Source organism: Canis lupus, chromosome 2 (assembly GCF_048164855.1).
Source record: "Canis lupus baileyi chromosome 2, mCanLup2.hap1, whole genome shotgun sequence".
Classification (NCBI taxonomy): domain Eukaryota; kingdom Metazoa; phylum Chordata; class Mammalia; order Carnivora; family Canidae; genus Canis; species Canis lupus.
The window spans coordinates 16542501-16558622 of record NC_132839.1 but is presented as its reverse complement, the minus strand read 5'-3'; the positions used below and the strand labels follow the sequence as shown (position 1 = coordinate 16558622).

The following is a 16122-nucleotide window of genomic DNA, read 5'->3' as shown; positions in this document are numbered from 1 at the left end:
GTACACCAGTGGTTCTAGACATGTGGTCTGCAAACCTCTGGAGGTTTCTGAGAGCTTTTAAGGGGGTACACATAATATTAAGTCATTATGAGTCTTTTTCACCATATTGACATTTGCAGTTAAGAAGGCAATAGAGGACAAAACTGTGACTGAGCATGGATCACAGAAGTGATACCAAACTATAGTAGCAGTCATTGTGTTCTTCACTGCTACACACTCCAGGGGGAAAAAAAACCCCACACAAGTTCACCTAAAAAATGTTGATGAAGCAGTAAAAATTACCTTTATTAGGTTTCAACCCCTCACCGTATGTGTGTTTAATATTCTGAGTGATGAACTAGAAGGTACTACATAAAGCACCTGTAAACCAAATTATGTTACGATGCTTGAGTGGAGGAAAAGGAGTTGTATAACTGACTGAGTTGTGAGCTAACGTAGCTGCTTTTTAAATAAAATACCATTTTTACTTGTAAGACTGATAAACAAATGATGATTATTCACATTTGGGTGTTTGGAAGCCATTTTCTTAAAAATAAACAAAATAAGCCCGATAGTTCAAGAAAAACCACCAATGGTGTTTGTTGCTGATAATAAAAATTGAGCTTTCTTGCAAAAATTAAAATTTTGGGAAACTTACATCCTCACTGATAAATTTAATAGTTTTTCAATTCTTAAAATCTTTGCAGATGAGATTGGTAGTAATATTAATAGGTAGGATTTTTTGATACCATATAAAATATGTCATCATACAGAAGACATTATTTTCCAAGTGACCAATATATGATGTTATAAAATCATTCATGAGTAAAAGATCCATTCAAAGATACAACAAAGACAAAGAGGTCTTCATGAAAACAGTACAAAATACTTATCGATGTGTTTTAGATTCATACAGCAAGTCATCTTTAAGAAACTACTTGTTGAGTGTTGGTGTAGCATCAAAGAAGAATATATATAATAATCTGAAAAAGCTATTAAAATTCTGCTTCCTCTTATAATTGCATATCTGTATGAGGCCAAACTTTCTTCATAAATGTCAATAAAAAACATCACAAGAGAGTGAAGACAGAAACAGAAGTGGAATTCAGCTGCCATCTATTAACCCAGACATTAAAGAGATTTTTTTAAATGCTGCACTTCTTACCATGTGTTTTTGTTTGTTTTGAGAAATAGAGTATTTCTCATAAAAATATGTTATTTGTAGCATCATATAATGGACTTCTTGCTATTTATTTTTTTATTTTTAATTTTTTTAAAGATTTTATTTATTTGAAAGAAAGTGCATGCGAAAGTGAGCATGAGGTGGGGGGAGGGAAGGACAGACAGAGAGGGAGAAGCAGGTTCCCTGTTGAGCAGGGAGCCCAATGAGGGGCTCATCCTAGGACTCAGGGATCATTACCTGAGCTGAAGGCAGATGCTTAACCAACTGAGCCATACAGGTATCCAGGATTTGTTGCTATCCTAATATACATATATATTCTAATATGTATATATATTCTAATATATATATATAATATTGTATTTAATTTATTTATTTGAATGAGATTTATTTATTTATTTGAATGAGACAAAACTATTGGGGGGGGAGGGGCAGGGAAGAGGGGAAAAACAGATACCCCATGGAGCAGGAAGCCCCATGTGGGGCTCGATCCCAGGATCCTAGGATCAGGACCTGAGCCGAAGACAGACACTTAACCAACTAAGCCATCCTGGTGCCCCTAAAATAAATATTTAAAATTTTCCTCAGATTTAATTTTTTTTGTGGTAAATATCAGTTGATATAACATAAAAACACTTTAGCAACTTTAATAATGTTTAAGCATGTAAAAGGCTTGAGAAGCAGTGATTATAAACCAATTAGGAAAGACCTCCTTTGGCCATAATTCTCCCCATACTTCCCAAGGGAAACCTGGTAAGGAGGGAAGAGGAAGAAAATGGGATATACTGAATAGTAGGTCTCCCACTAAGTTGTTTTCATACACATTACTTTACCTTATTTATTCCTTACCAGCCTAATAGCTATGATTATCCTCATTTTACAGATGAAAAAACTGAAACTCAGAGAGAGGTGACTTGTCTAACATCACAGTTTGTGCAATAATTAAGATTATTATAGCGTACCTCTCTTCAATTCTGAAGTTCTTTTTCTTTCCACTACATCATATTTATACACAGAATCCCTTACCAAGTTTGGCCAATAGCCAACCAAAACCAATAAATGTTGAGCTCTAGTCTTTATTGTAATTTCTGTTTTAAATCTAAAGATCTAATATTTTTACTGGTTTCAAATATTTCATTGTTGGCCTGTTTTTACCTAATTCAAAGAATGCCTGGTATACTTAATACTGGTTGTTCAGTAGGGTTTAAAGAACAATGTGCTAATTTTCTGAGTGTTAGTATCTATCAGTCATACATAGTATCATAGTTCTTTCCACTTTGTGCTAGTCAATATCAAAGAGTAGATTTATATAGTGAAAGGTCTCTCTCTTTTGCTTTGTAGGTTCATGTAAGCAAGCATTTATTAAGGTATTCATTCATCAAATATTAATTAAAAATCTAATATTTACTAGGCTTTGGCATCATGAAACATGAAAATATAAAGATTGATTTCTGATTATTTAAAATAGAATTATGGCACTTTAAATGCTTTAAAATTAAATAATTTGTGGCTACTTTCTCTGTAATCCGGTTTGATCAGTTTCCCTTTTAAATGAAAATCTTAAAATGAAGAAATTAAGGTATCATTAGTGAGCATTTAATGATTATATTTTAATATTGCTTTACCAAGTTGTTAGAAAATGCAAGTGCTACTAATAATATATTTATTAGGGGCTAACTTTTGTCAGGTAGGATCCATTTCCCTTCTGGCTTCAGGTGGAGCCATTCAGCTAGAGTGACGTTCCCAATTTCTTTCACCATCCCTCACTTTTTCCCTCCCACAGGGGGAGTGACTTACTTGATTAGTACATCTGAGGGAAGAAACAGAATGCTTTACTCAGCCCTTCTAGGCATTTTTCAAAGATTCTTGCAAAAAGGATGCATTCCAGCTTGCTTTCTATGTTGTGAAAGGCAAAGTGGATGCTTGAAGGATATGTGAATGTTTGTTTCAGGAGGAAATATATTAGGTAATCTAAATTTAGTCACAGATCTAAACCACATTTTCCATTTGAACTGTATCAATTAGGAAAACTGGTGTTTTGATCCCTTTTTGTCTGACTCCTTTGTCCTGTTGTTCACTGGGTTCCAAACTCAGGAAGGTAAGACAGCCATATTATTTTTGGTACAAGGTACTGAAAGGTACAAAAGCTGGGGACCTCAAAAGTTGGGATACATTCTTGGTTGATTATGACCTTGAAGGAAGACAGGATGTTATTTACTGGCCCAGAATGCCCAACACTGTGTATCAGAAACCATGTTCACTTTACATAGATTATTATCATTCCATTTTTCAGAAAAAAACCTGATGCATAAGAAGTTAATTTGTTTGAGGTCACAGTATATTAAGTGGAAAAAGACAGGATTTAACTCAGGTCATTCAAATGCTATACTTTTAATCTCATCTCCATACTACATGCCTGCAATGGGTATGATTCTGAATGTTATCCAGACACCAAGAACAGAAAATAAAAATAATTATTATCAAATGTGCCTTCAATGACTACTGGTTTTAAGCTCACTTGGAAAAATGTAAATGTTCTGGAATATAGAAAAATGTTTAAAATATAAATTCTTAGATTGCTTACTAAATTACTAGCTAAACCTGTTCTTTTTTCTTTCCAGTTATATATTAAAAGCTTTAGGCTAAGGGGAAAAGAAGGAAGAAAGAAATGCAGTGTGATGGGGGTACTCAGTTTCAGAGGAAAGCAACATCCAGTATGAACAGCAGCAGCCCCTGGTGGTCTATGGGGAAAAAATAGTATATCTATAATTATGGGGGTAGAAATATGTTTTTAAAAAGAATATATGTACATATTTAGCCATTTGACTCAGTTCTCAACCCAACACATTAAAAAACAGATGCTTTAAAAAATGATCTGTTGGCAAGATGCTTGTTAAAATTTTATCAGTTGAAATATTAAAATTCATTATGAATTAATTAACACATTATATAAAAATAAAATGTTTTTGTTTCATCGTTTTACAAAGTACTATAACCAGTGGTGATTAACACTGGGAATTTTGTGTGTCTTGCTATGTGTTGCTCAGAAAGAAACTAAATTTATAGGATTACCACTAAATTGATGACATTTTCTGTCTTCACTCTTGAATTCAGTTGGCAGATGTTTTCGAGAACAAAAAATTCCATCTTATTACAAAACATATTAAGCAGGTTTTCCTGCCAGGCATGTCTGACATGATGTTTATTGCCTAGACCAAATCAATCCCCTTAATAAGCCATAATATATGCCAGAAAGTACATTATTTCATACTTAAGGAAAGTTGCCACATGAAAAAGTAAGTACTTTGATCTCTCAAGCTCTGCTTCTAATGCATCAGAAATGTGCTACATAATCCAATAGTTACTCATATCTATTTATGCTCATTTATTATGTAAAATAAAAGTACCCTTTGCTAATCTTAAAGTTTTAGGCCTGGATTCTACTTTATTTATGCCTGTCTTTAATAGAATTTATAAAAATTTGAAAGGAGATTTTCGCTTTTTTATCATATTCCATCAAAAAAGAAAATTCAAATACTTAAATATACCAGGAACATAAAATGGTTCCAGAGATTAAACACTCATTGACTGCAATATAAATAAATTAAATCTGGTTGCTGAAACCCCAGATAGAAATAGCTCCAGTGGCATTAGCACAAAAGAGAACAGTTACAGAAGAAGATGGGGTATTATTCACCAATAATTTGAGCATAATCCAAGTCAGAGTATCAAAAACATATTTTTTGAAAGAAAGCTTCAGTTTATCAGTTGGCTGTTTCTGAACAATTGCAAAAATTCACATAAATGCTGAAAAAAATCCGTCAGAAAACTAGACACCAAATATCTCTCATGTTAAGGGATAAGATTTTTGATGGATGTCAACAAGCAATCAAGCCATAAATATTTGAGTATCTTCAATGTGTAATGCCAGGCTTTGCCAAGATTCTTAATCTGTAAATGTCTCCTCCACATTTGGATTTTTCCTTCTGTGGCCATGTAATTTCCTTCCCTCTCCTACTTTTGCTTTTTTGTTTTTTTTTTTCCCAACTTTCTGGGGTCTAATCTCTCTTCTTTACTTCCCATCACCACAGCTCACAATTAAGTCTTTTAGGGAAGAGATGTTCAGTTACATCTTAGTATTAAATAGACCAGCATCATGTCACTTTTGCCTATATTCCACTTACCTAATGTAAAGTGCTTTTATTTTTTTATTTTATTTTTTTTTGTAAAGTGCTTTTAAATTATCTTCCTTAGTCTGAGTACTTGTCTCTTATGCTCCAGTTTGATACCAGAATAATCCTTATTTCTATGCTGCAGGTCACATTATCTAGGTATCTCTAGACTTGGGCCTGGTCTTTTTGCTTTGGTCTCCTTGTTAGGGGTCTGGATTCTAGTTTGGGGGTTTATTATCCTTCATAGTATGCTCTGTACTATTGTAAAAATTAGCTCATTTCTGTTTATTCTTAAGGACTGACTGATAAAACATGCTCAAAGACCTACGGATTATGGGGAATGGAAAGGCATAAAAGATAGAAATTAATAATATTATGAAACAAAAACACAAGAGTTCTCTCAAGACAGCACATGATAAATTCCATAAAAGTTAACCAATCACAATAACTTCCATAAATCATAGTAAGGAGAAGTCACTATTTACGATGATACGAAAAGGTGAGATTTCAGATGGGCACTAAAACATGGATAGAATCTGGATGAAGGGAAAGAACAGGAAGTAAAGTTACAACTCCAATAAAGCACAAAGTGTGTACAGCACAGAATAAGTACAGCAGCCTGGATCTACTTTTATGAGAAAGTGTGTGAAAGAGAAACAGCAGTAGGTCAGCATGCAATATTTCCATTTTCACCCATAAATAGTACCTTGATGATACAGCTAAAAAAAGAAAACAGGATATCCCACTTTTATATATTCAGATGAAAAGGTATAGCTCAAGGTATCAAATAAATCTTGAGAAACTTACTTTTTATCATCAATTTTTGTAATGTATTCTCAGCCACTGGAGTGGGTAGGGGACTAACAATGTACTTCTTTGTTTTGAATTGTTTGAATGTTTCCTAAGAGACTTAATCAAGTAGCATACTTTAATGATGCAGGACATATTAAAAAATAGTAATTGTTTGGGATTTTAATCATGACTCCACCACCTTACTTACCAAATAAAAATTTATTGCGAAGGCTCTGTTCTACAAATATTTATTATGAAGACTCTGTTCTGAGCTCTGTGGATATGTGAGCAAAACAGACTAAGTCCCTGCCCTCATGGAGTTTACATTAAAAGCTATCTGACTGGGAAAATTACTAAGTTTTGACTCACAGTCTTCTCATGTAAAATTGGATGATTATTACTGATCCTATTAAAAGAATATACATGTGTATATATTCACATACAATGTAATATATTTATATGTATTTACTTATATATAATTATGTATTATATATAAATTGTTTATAGATATTTAATAGCATCTATTAAATAACTGATCACAAATCTATTAATTATCAGATGTTTACTATATCATGTCATGCTTTTATTATAACTGGCTTAATTTTCATATTTCATGTACATATTTTGTCTCCAACTGGTTAGAAGAATGTGGTAAAGAGGAAAGGGAGAAAGAATCTACAATAATTACAAGTCCTGGTTTCAACACTCAGTTCCACCATTTACTAGTTACTGATCCTAAACAAAAATGAGCCATCTGTGCATCAGTTTCCTTAACTATAAAATAAGTATAAAACTATTTGATCCACTTACCTCACACCAGGATTGTTACAGGGAATATATAAACAACCTCAAAATGTAAATGGTTAAGAAGTATATAAATTAATGCTAATGTATCCCCATCACATACCAAGCTCTGTGTCTGAAAATTACAAACAGCTTTTGGAGACATGTATTGGAAGGGAGAGTACAAGAAGTTGCTTCTCAAGTAGATCAAAATTACTTAAGAAATAAACACCTTACACAACATGAATCATTCTTTTCTTTCTCACCACAGGATCACACCTTGCTATCTAGAAATATGTTTGAAGAATACCAGCTTAATTCTGCTATTTTGCACAATTCTAGAAGATTTTAAGAGAACGGGTATTTATTAAGGAAAAATGACATCCGTAACTAAGACCATCAGGTATATAGTTGTGTTACCTAAACAAGTCTGTTTTTGTGTTAAGTGCTTTCAATGGGAACTGAGACTGATGAGTGAAATGAGACAAGAAAGAAAGAAGCAAAAAGACATACATGATAAGGAAAGAAGCAGAAATAGTAGGGGTGTTAAAGAGATAAAAGAATTAAAGAAAAAAGACAAAGGGAAAGAGAGATCTTAAAAATGAAACAACAAAAAAAGAGGTTTCTTCCTTGATATAAGAAAAAAAATAGAGGCAGAGATAAATGAAACAGATTTGAAAACAGAAAAAAGAAAATGCACACATACATGAGAACAAAAGCAAAAAGTCTTGGTGACAAGAGAAAGAGAAAATAGAAAAGAAAGTACAAAACTTACAAGACATGTCAGAAATAGATGCTTAATCTGTATATATCATAGGCATATAAAAGAAACTTTTAGAAGAAATAAAAAAATACCTATAGTCACTTTTTGTTTGCATTTTGTCACTTTTGGTTTGCATTTTATATAAGTGAATTTTCTTAATGATTTGTATATTTCAAAAACTTTAGCAATTTTTTTTTTGAAATCTGGGTATGAGAATTAATTTTTTTTAACTGTCCTAAGAATGGTGGTTGACAAACTGGGTCATATAATTAGAAAGCTTAGGATAACCGATCAAGGTGACATCACACCCCTTATGCAGCCATAGGAAAGAAAAGCAGTAATACAACCACATCAGGACGAGCAAGCTACTTATTGATTCCAATCTAATCACTGTTTTTGTTTTTCAAAAAATATATCAAATAGTGAGATGGTTTTCAGAAATTTAAATACTCCAATCTGACTAACATTTGCTAGAGTCATTGTATGATGAGCTTTGTGTATTCTTGGTCTGGATACCTTTTTGGGGTCTTGAGAACTTACATGCTGCTTTCATACTGCTTAACTGCCCTAACTTACTCAACAAACTAACCTATAGTCTTGAATGTTTGGAGCATAATTCCCAAAAATATAGTGATTATGCAATGAACTAGAGTCAAGAAAATAATTTAGAAAGTTATCTCTTCCCATCAAAGACAGTATGAAATATTTTATTAGTGAGCTTTTAAAGTAAATGTAAAAATAGCTCAGATTGAATAATTTGAAACTTTACTATCTTACAATATAATGTATAAAGTGTTAATTTGTCTATATTTAAATGTTCTGAATTGCTCACTTTTAAAGAACATATCAATTTACTATTTTACTTACCAAGTAGTATTTCTGACATGCTTTACTATTAAATTCTATTTCTAGGACCCATAATAAAGGCTTTGGAAATTGCATAAATCTGTCTCATATATACAATACACAGTATGTACATCAAGTAGAATGTGTCGAAGTTCAAATAAAATTGTTTGTGCCCCCTACGAATTAGAACTCCTTGGGCAGCACTGCTCTAACGATCCCATGCTGCTAGCATTACAAAGTGCAAAGGTTCACTGGGTAAGAAAAGAGCAAAGGAGGGAGTTACCTCATTACACTATCCCTAAACTATTCTAGTTTAAATATTTATTAAGATATTAATTACTCTTCCTCCCTCCATCTGCCTTCAGAAGTTCAGCTGAAACACCGTGGATGGATGGCTGCTGGTAGGAAGAGAATGTATTAAAACCATTACCACCCAAGATGAAGACTGATGTTTTGTATGGTGCATTATTAATCGCTTTTGAGACTTAAGTAAAATATCACACTGAAATAGAATGACGTGTTTTGTAATGCTGAATAAAAAAACAAAACATTTCATCCAAGTTAACCACCATGGGATATGTATGGTTAAAAATTAATTTTCTTTTAAAAAAGAAAAATAGTATATATGAAATAAAATACAAATAAAGTAAAAAAATAATGAAGGAAAGTAATAATTCTTATTACTTACTCTGATATACAGCTGCATCATTTCTTTTTCTCTCTGGGGGTTACGATACTTTTCATAGAAATCACGTCGCTTCTTTGTTTCTTTAGAGACTTTATCTTTTCTTTCCCGTTTTTCTGCTGGTTCATCTGAACTATCAGACGATGACTGTACATGTATCTTTGGCTTTTCTACTTCAATATAGTTTTCATTGGGATTCAGTACTATTACTCCATATCCTTCCTGTTTTGAAAGGAAAGAAGGCAGCATAATTTAGAAACCTTCTCAATTCGTAAAAAAATCTGTAAAATTTCATAGTGATTTAATATAGTTGCATATTCACTAAAGTATTTCTTTATAAAAGACTATACTTTTAATTTTTCTAATAAAAAGTTATTTGTAATTGTTGGCCTGTATTGTTTATATAAATAAACAGATTATTTGTAAGAATAAAAAGACAAAACTGTGAAGAATATAATGGTTACGTTTTTTAAAAAGTACTTCAGATCTCTCAGGACCCCCCAAATAATTGAAATACATGATCAAATAGCAAGTAAACTTTCAAACCACATTAATATTTAAAAACCTATTTTGAGAAAATAGTCTCTTTGAAGTTGAAATTAAAATTTCACACCATATTTTGTTGGATTTTCTTTCCTTTAGAATTGCACTTCAATGAGCATTTTTTTATTTGTTTGAATTCAAGAAAGAATAAGCAATTAAAGAATAAATGCGATCTAACACTCTACAGATTTACATATCTATAATATCAGAAATATATAATGTCTACCTGTGCACCTTTTATTTTTTCCCACCTCTCTTCTTTCAGAAGGCCACACAAATCATAAAGCAAAATAATGTCCTACTATAATACATGGAAGCAATTATTTAATCCTAAAATTTCTTTCATTTTTAACTGCCATACAAATTTATCTTTCTTAGTAACCAGTCATGTCCCAAAGATTAGACTACAGCTTACTGAGCTTATACCTTCTTTAAAGTTTTAAAAATATGCTTTCCTGTCTGACAATTCTAGCAAGGCAAACATTTCTATGGTTATAATTAGGAAACCTTTTGGTATTTATATTATTATAACTGATGGAATAATCAAACCATGGGAAATAGAGAATAAACAATTTCCACTGACAAGCATGTACAACGTAAATTTGTGAAGTTATTAATATATTCTATTTTCTATTCATTTCTGTACTGTGGGTGTCCCAATTCTGCCTTGTAAAATCCTGTAAGGTCATATTTTAAAAATGTATTATAATATAATGAAAATATGTAAGAGCTATGGAAAATAAAGCTTGAAAAATCTCATCCTTACAAAAAAGAAAACTGAATACTTTTTCCAGAACTGTAACTTTAGAACTACTTCAAGTTTAAAATTTAATTGTTTTTTTTTTGCCAAACGAACCATAAGAAGTAATTTTTTTTAAAGTGATAGCAGTAATAACAATACTATTAGCATAGACTTAATTATCTTATTTTAAAATATGCTACACTGCTGCACATAGTTGGGTTTTTTAAATAGTTGATTTCACAATCTACATAAAATCTTCATTGGGATTTTTCAATTTTTTCCCCCAGTTGATATTACTGTCTAAAACCTGATATGGTTTGCTGATTGTTAAATTCATTAAAGTTGGGATTTTAGTGAGAGTTCTATTAATTAAGATATAGTTGTCTCGCACATATGAAAACTATATAATCACACATACCAAACTGATTAATACCACATATTCTTTAATACATCTTCAAATAAAACTTAAATAACCTCTTTCATCAGAAGTTATAAAATATCTTACAAATTTAAAAATTTAAACATTCTACATCAAAGCATGTGATAAAGATTTTTTTTGTTGTTTTCTTTTTAAGTATCTTAGCTGATAAGTCAAAGTTTTACCAACAAAAGATATTTTATTTGGTCCTGCTTTATTCTAATCTGTATAGCTATTCAAAAGTCTTGTAATTCATTGTGATCACTGTCAGGTAGACAGATTGTCACTTGGTGATTTTCTACAGTTGGACACACTTGACTAGTTATTAAAATCACATTTGAAGGAAGTTCCTACCCCTCTTGCTTGTGCCTCTTACAACTTTTCACGCCCTTCTCAAATTTCAGCCATAACTTCTCCTCCCACCAAAAGTAAGTTAAAGAACACTGTTGCACTCTGCTAAACAGGGTGAAATAGAGGCATTCATACACTGTCTCTGGTGTAAGGAACGTAGTCAAAAAAGGTCACCATAGGCCAAAAAGAAAATTGCCTCCTTACTAGATTCTGTACCGTGAGTAAGTGGTCTCCTGTCATGTTTCTTCCCTGCCTTCTCTGAGTGAATTGAACTTTAAACACACACACACAGACACACACACACATACATACACACATATGCACATGCATAGTCTCTCATACTCACACAAGTTAGAAGTAGCAAACCCAAAATAGAATCTTAGAACTCTTAGAGATGAAAATAGTGATATACTACATTTTAACGATATTGTGAAAAACATCAAACTCATGTAACAATTGATAGAACATGAGCATCATCACTGTACCATGAATGAATTCCAAATAAAGGTAAACTCTTTAGACAAAATTTACAGTCACTAGAATTATAAAACTGTTACCCTAATTTTTAACTTAATCACTCAATAAAATATTTTCATAATACATTTACTTGAGCAAAAGTTTTTACTTCAATTTTTTGAAATCATTGATTGAAAAATTACTGTGCCTACTTGATTTCAAATGGACTCTAAAATTTGGTGTGTCCTATCTACATAAGTATAAAAAACAGACACATATAAATCATCAAAGAAGTAGTATTTGTCTAAGTTACTGATTATGTAACTGAAAATTACATGATTCATTTGTCCAATTTTATAGACACAATGTCAATTTTTCACCGCAGCATCAACTGATGAAAAATGATCCTATTTTTAAATCATGAATATATAAATCAATTAGAGAATTTTTAGCATTTAGATTTCAACAATGAATGCTGCTCTTTAAACACCTGAATTATTTAGAAAATATTTTATCATTTAGATATTTCATACTGCCAATTTAATTAATGGAATAACAATCAAGAAATATTCAAGAACATTTTCTGCAGAAATGAGAGCTAATTTTAATAAATGTCTTTGTTGCAAATTCAATTACCATTCTGTGAAAAACTTACATTTTTCAATTAAAATTTTCCTGAAAAATTAATTAATGTGATATTCACAGAGACCATTAATAACCATTTTATAATGAGAAAGAGAAAACTGGAGGAACAAAATAAAGTTAACCTCCCACTTACATGCTCTAACCACAGATATTTAGGAAAACTTCATTTTTTCCGTTTTTTCTGTCACATATAAATATTGTCCAAAAATTCCTTTATATAATAAAGTTAAAAAGATTTTTGCCATTCAACATTGACACATGGAAACCAAGGTATCAAGGAAAATAGTCAAAGTAAAACAGGCAGATAATATACCAGTAGTTAAATTTAGCCGTTTTAAATGCAGTATCAATTTATATCTTAAAAAATCAGAATGTCACTTTAAAAATTAATTCTCTCTATACCCAATAACTCAGGAGACACAGAAACAGAAATTCTAGTTTGACCTTTAACAAATATACCCATAAAGTTTACAAAACTTTATAAACCAGGCATCAGATATAATATCATAAAAGAACTGTGTACCGCCATTCTAATCAGGCCTCCGTAACTAATGCTTATAACCTTAAACATTTTATATTGAAGTATCCATTTTATATTTAATTATTCATGCTAAATTTCTCATAAGATGAAAAGGCAGATCATCTCAAACATACATGGAAATTTCCATTATTTTAACAAGACAAAATGATCAAACTGATTATCTAACATACTACAATTAAATAAATAAAACTTCTGGCATCTTGCATAATGATTTACCAAATCAATTCCAATACCCAACATTTCAAGAGACAAAGCATATATAAAGTTTTTAATTAACTCTTATGTTTGAGTGCACAGACTAGAAGATCAAGAAAGTGATCAAGAGGATAGATAATTTGTTTCATGGATCTCATTCCATTTTCTATTCTTTATAGCTGTAACTATAGCTTCATTTTCAGAACTGTGTTTATAAGGTATAAACCATGGACTCTATCAGAAACCCTCCAAATTTTATTCCTAGACATAGCAGTTTATTCAGCACAAGGGCTTGTTGTGATTTAAACAGAATACAGAGGCCTCTAGGCGTCCTTTACTTTGAAGTCTATAGATGCACTTACTAATAAATAATAGTTCATTTATCATTCAATCAACAAATGATAGCTTAGGTCAGAGGTCTAAAAGAGATAGGTGATGCCAAACACAAAGAACCAAAGTGGAAACTGTGCTTAAGAAATTAAATCAGAATAGAAATGTACTTGTCAAGAAGATTCTACAAACAGATAAAATGTTTAAATGTCCAACCAAAATCATAACATACTTTGATCCAATAAAATGTTGCTAAAACTGAAGATTTATCCAAGTTAATTTGCTTGTTAATTACCAGTTATAAGGAAAATAGGAGAAAATTCTACATCTTTTCAAATCTCTTGTGGTTGGCTAAATAAAAAATCAGGTGAAAGTACTCAGCCCTGCCAATACTGCCAGCCACATGTGACCAAAGAGGTCAGGGGCCAAAGTAGAATCCTTTGACCGATGGGACTGTCCATTTTGGTCTTCAGGCAAAGCTCTGTAAAAGATCATTTTACCCAGATTTACCAATCATATTTTTAAAGTTCAGCATTCTATCTGCTTGGTTTGAAAAAAGAAAGGTACTCATCCTCAAGGGAAATGAAACCCAAAGCGTTTTACGTACACACTACATCTACCCATGGTTAAAACGGACAAACCACTGTCCATTCATCTTTTCTAAAAGATGTATGTTGTGTTTATTCTCATCTTTTTCACAACAAGGGTATGTCTATGTCACTGTTGCAACATTCTAGGTGCAACAGTGAGATGAGGTCATGACAACCAATCAGAAGTCACTAGTGAAGCGTTAAAGTAAACATAGCTGTTGGAGCTGCAGCTCTGCTTGAAAAATGCCCCCTCCATTATTTCAGCAATTTTCTCAAGACGTGACCTGGGACTGAAACGCCTAAAACGTCACTTGACTCCGTTTTGTGCTTCCTCCCAATGTGCATTTAGGTAACAGCACCCTGCTAATATTTTGTAAAATGTTTGTCACGACCATGCTTTAACTTCCAGCTCCCTAAATTCTAATGTCGTGTTCCATGGTATAAAAATACCATAATATAGACCAACATAGATTATTCCAGTAAGTTTCCAACTTCAAATAGCTCATCAAGTTAGTCAGTAAAAGAAAACATGCCACAAAAAGTTTTCAGAGGACCACCTGTTGTCTATTATTTTTACATAGCACTTACTCATAAATCATAACACAGGGTAATTAATCAAGCTGTCAAAGAGAAGGTCAAAGGTTATATGGTAGAGTCAGAAGGTCATGCATGGGCTGATAGAGGTCAGGGTCACACTGCATTCCTCATTATCAAGTTGGGATGAGAGACGGCCCAAGCAAACAAAAGTGAAAGCAGATGGAGAAGTGAGTGGATAAAAAAAAAAAAAAAAGAAAATTTCACAAACAAAAAGAAAAGTGAAAGAAGACTGTCAGCTGCCTTCAAGTAGAGAATAGAAGAGAAAAGAAATACACTGAAATGTGCTCAAAGGAGCTCAAGAACATAAAGAAACTACAGTTTTATTAATTAAATAAGTTGAATATAACTTTTCCTGGCCATTTTATTAGTGCATACTAAGCAACATTAAAAAATACATGTTTACCGTCTCTATACCTTTTCCAGCTAGTGTGCTCAAGATAAATTAATGTAAAGGCAGAGAGTTCCAAGGATAAAGTATGATTACAAAAAAAACCCCCAAAACAACAAGAAAAAAACACCCCCCACAGAAAACCCCACAACTTATAATAAAAGGATTTTTTTCCTTTAATATTGTCTCTACATTATAACATAGATGTGCAAATAGTTTTAGCCACAGGATAGACAATTTTTAAGTATGATACAAAGATATCCACAAATATAAATGCATCATAAAAGTCCTTTTGAATAACAAAACAGTTATAAAATATTCTATTATTATGCTGGCCTGAATCAGATGCAGAACACTGTGCAAAATTAGCTGTCACCCTTTGCTCAAAATCTTTGTTAATCTCATTTTGAATGTTTGCAGCTTTATCAACACATGCATCAATGTCAGCTCCTTGGTTACTGAACCGCTGTAGTTGGAAGAAGATATAATTAAAATGTTTTGGCACAGAAAAGGTGAAATTGTATCTTCCCTTGTTCCCTTAGGAGTCTGTAAAACATGAAGGATGTATTGACAAACACACACTCCTTGTCTCTGGTTCTGACATCCCAGGTCATCCAAGTGCTATTTATTTTAAAACATTCACTTTGCACTTATCTATATTATCGCCAGATCTGTTTCTAACTTTTCCTACGTTTTAGAACACTGTGATGCTTAAACACCACAGTTTTTTCTTCTGATCACCAATATTTTATTAAAGCAGTCCATAAATTTACAATAGCATCATAAAAAACATTTACCATTCATTATCAAGGATATAAATATGATTTAACACTACAGCATTATGAAATCTTTTATATTCTTTGCTTTTCATTCTCATAAAGAAAACCCACAAACATACACCCACACACGTTTACACATTAAAGTAAAAAGAAGTAACAAGTTACAACTGTTGCCTGTCAATGACAGATCAAAGTCCCTAAGTGGATATAGGGAATCTTACAGACACACCTCCCTATTACATGGTCCCAAGCAGAGTTGGATAGAAAACTTATGTTCTGAAATTTACTACTCTGCATGATAGTTATGCTTTATTGTTTTTAAAGATTTTATGTATTTATTCATGAGA

The 16122-nt window shown here is 32.0% G+C and overlaps 1 protein-coding gene across 25 annotated transcripts in view; it reads right to left on the bottom strand.

Moving 5' to 3' along the window:
* ARB2A (ARB2 cotranscriptional regulator A) overlaps nucleotides 1–16122 on the bottom strand; it is a 413754-nt gene that overhangs the window by 234204 nt on the left and 163428 nt on the right. For all 25 annotated transcript variants that reach the window (XM_072791456.1, XM_072791470.1, XM_072791354.1 and 22 more), the window contains one exon: nucleotides 9204–9422. In XM_072791456.1, the coding sequence (XP_072647557.1) occupies nucleotides 9204–9422 (219 nt within the window). The remainder of the gene's footprint in view (nucleotides 1–9203; nucleotides 9423–16122) is intronic.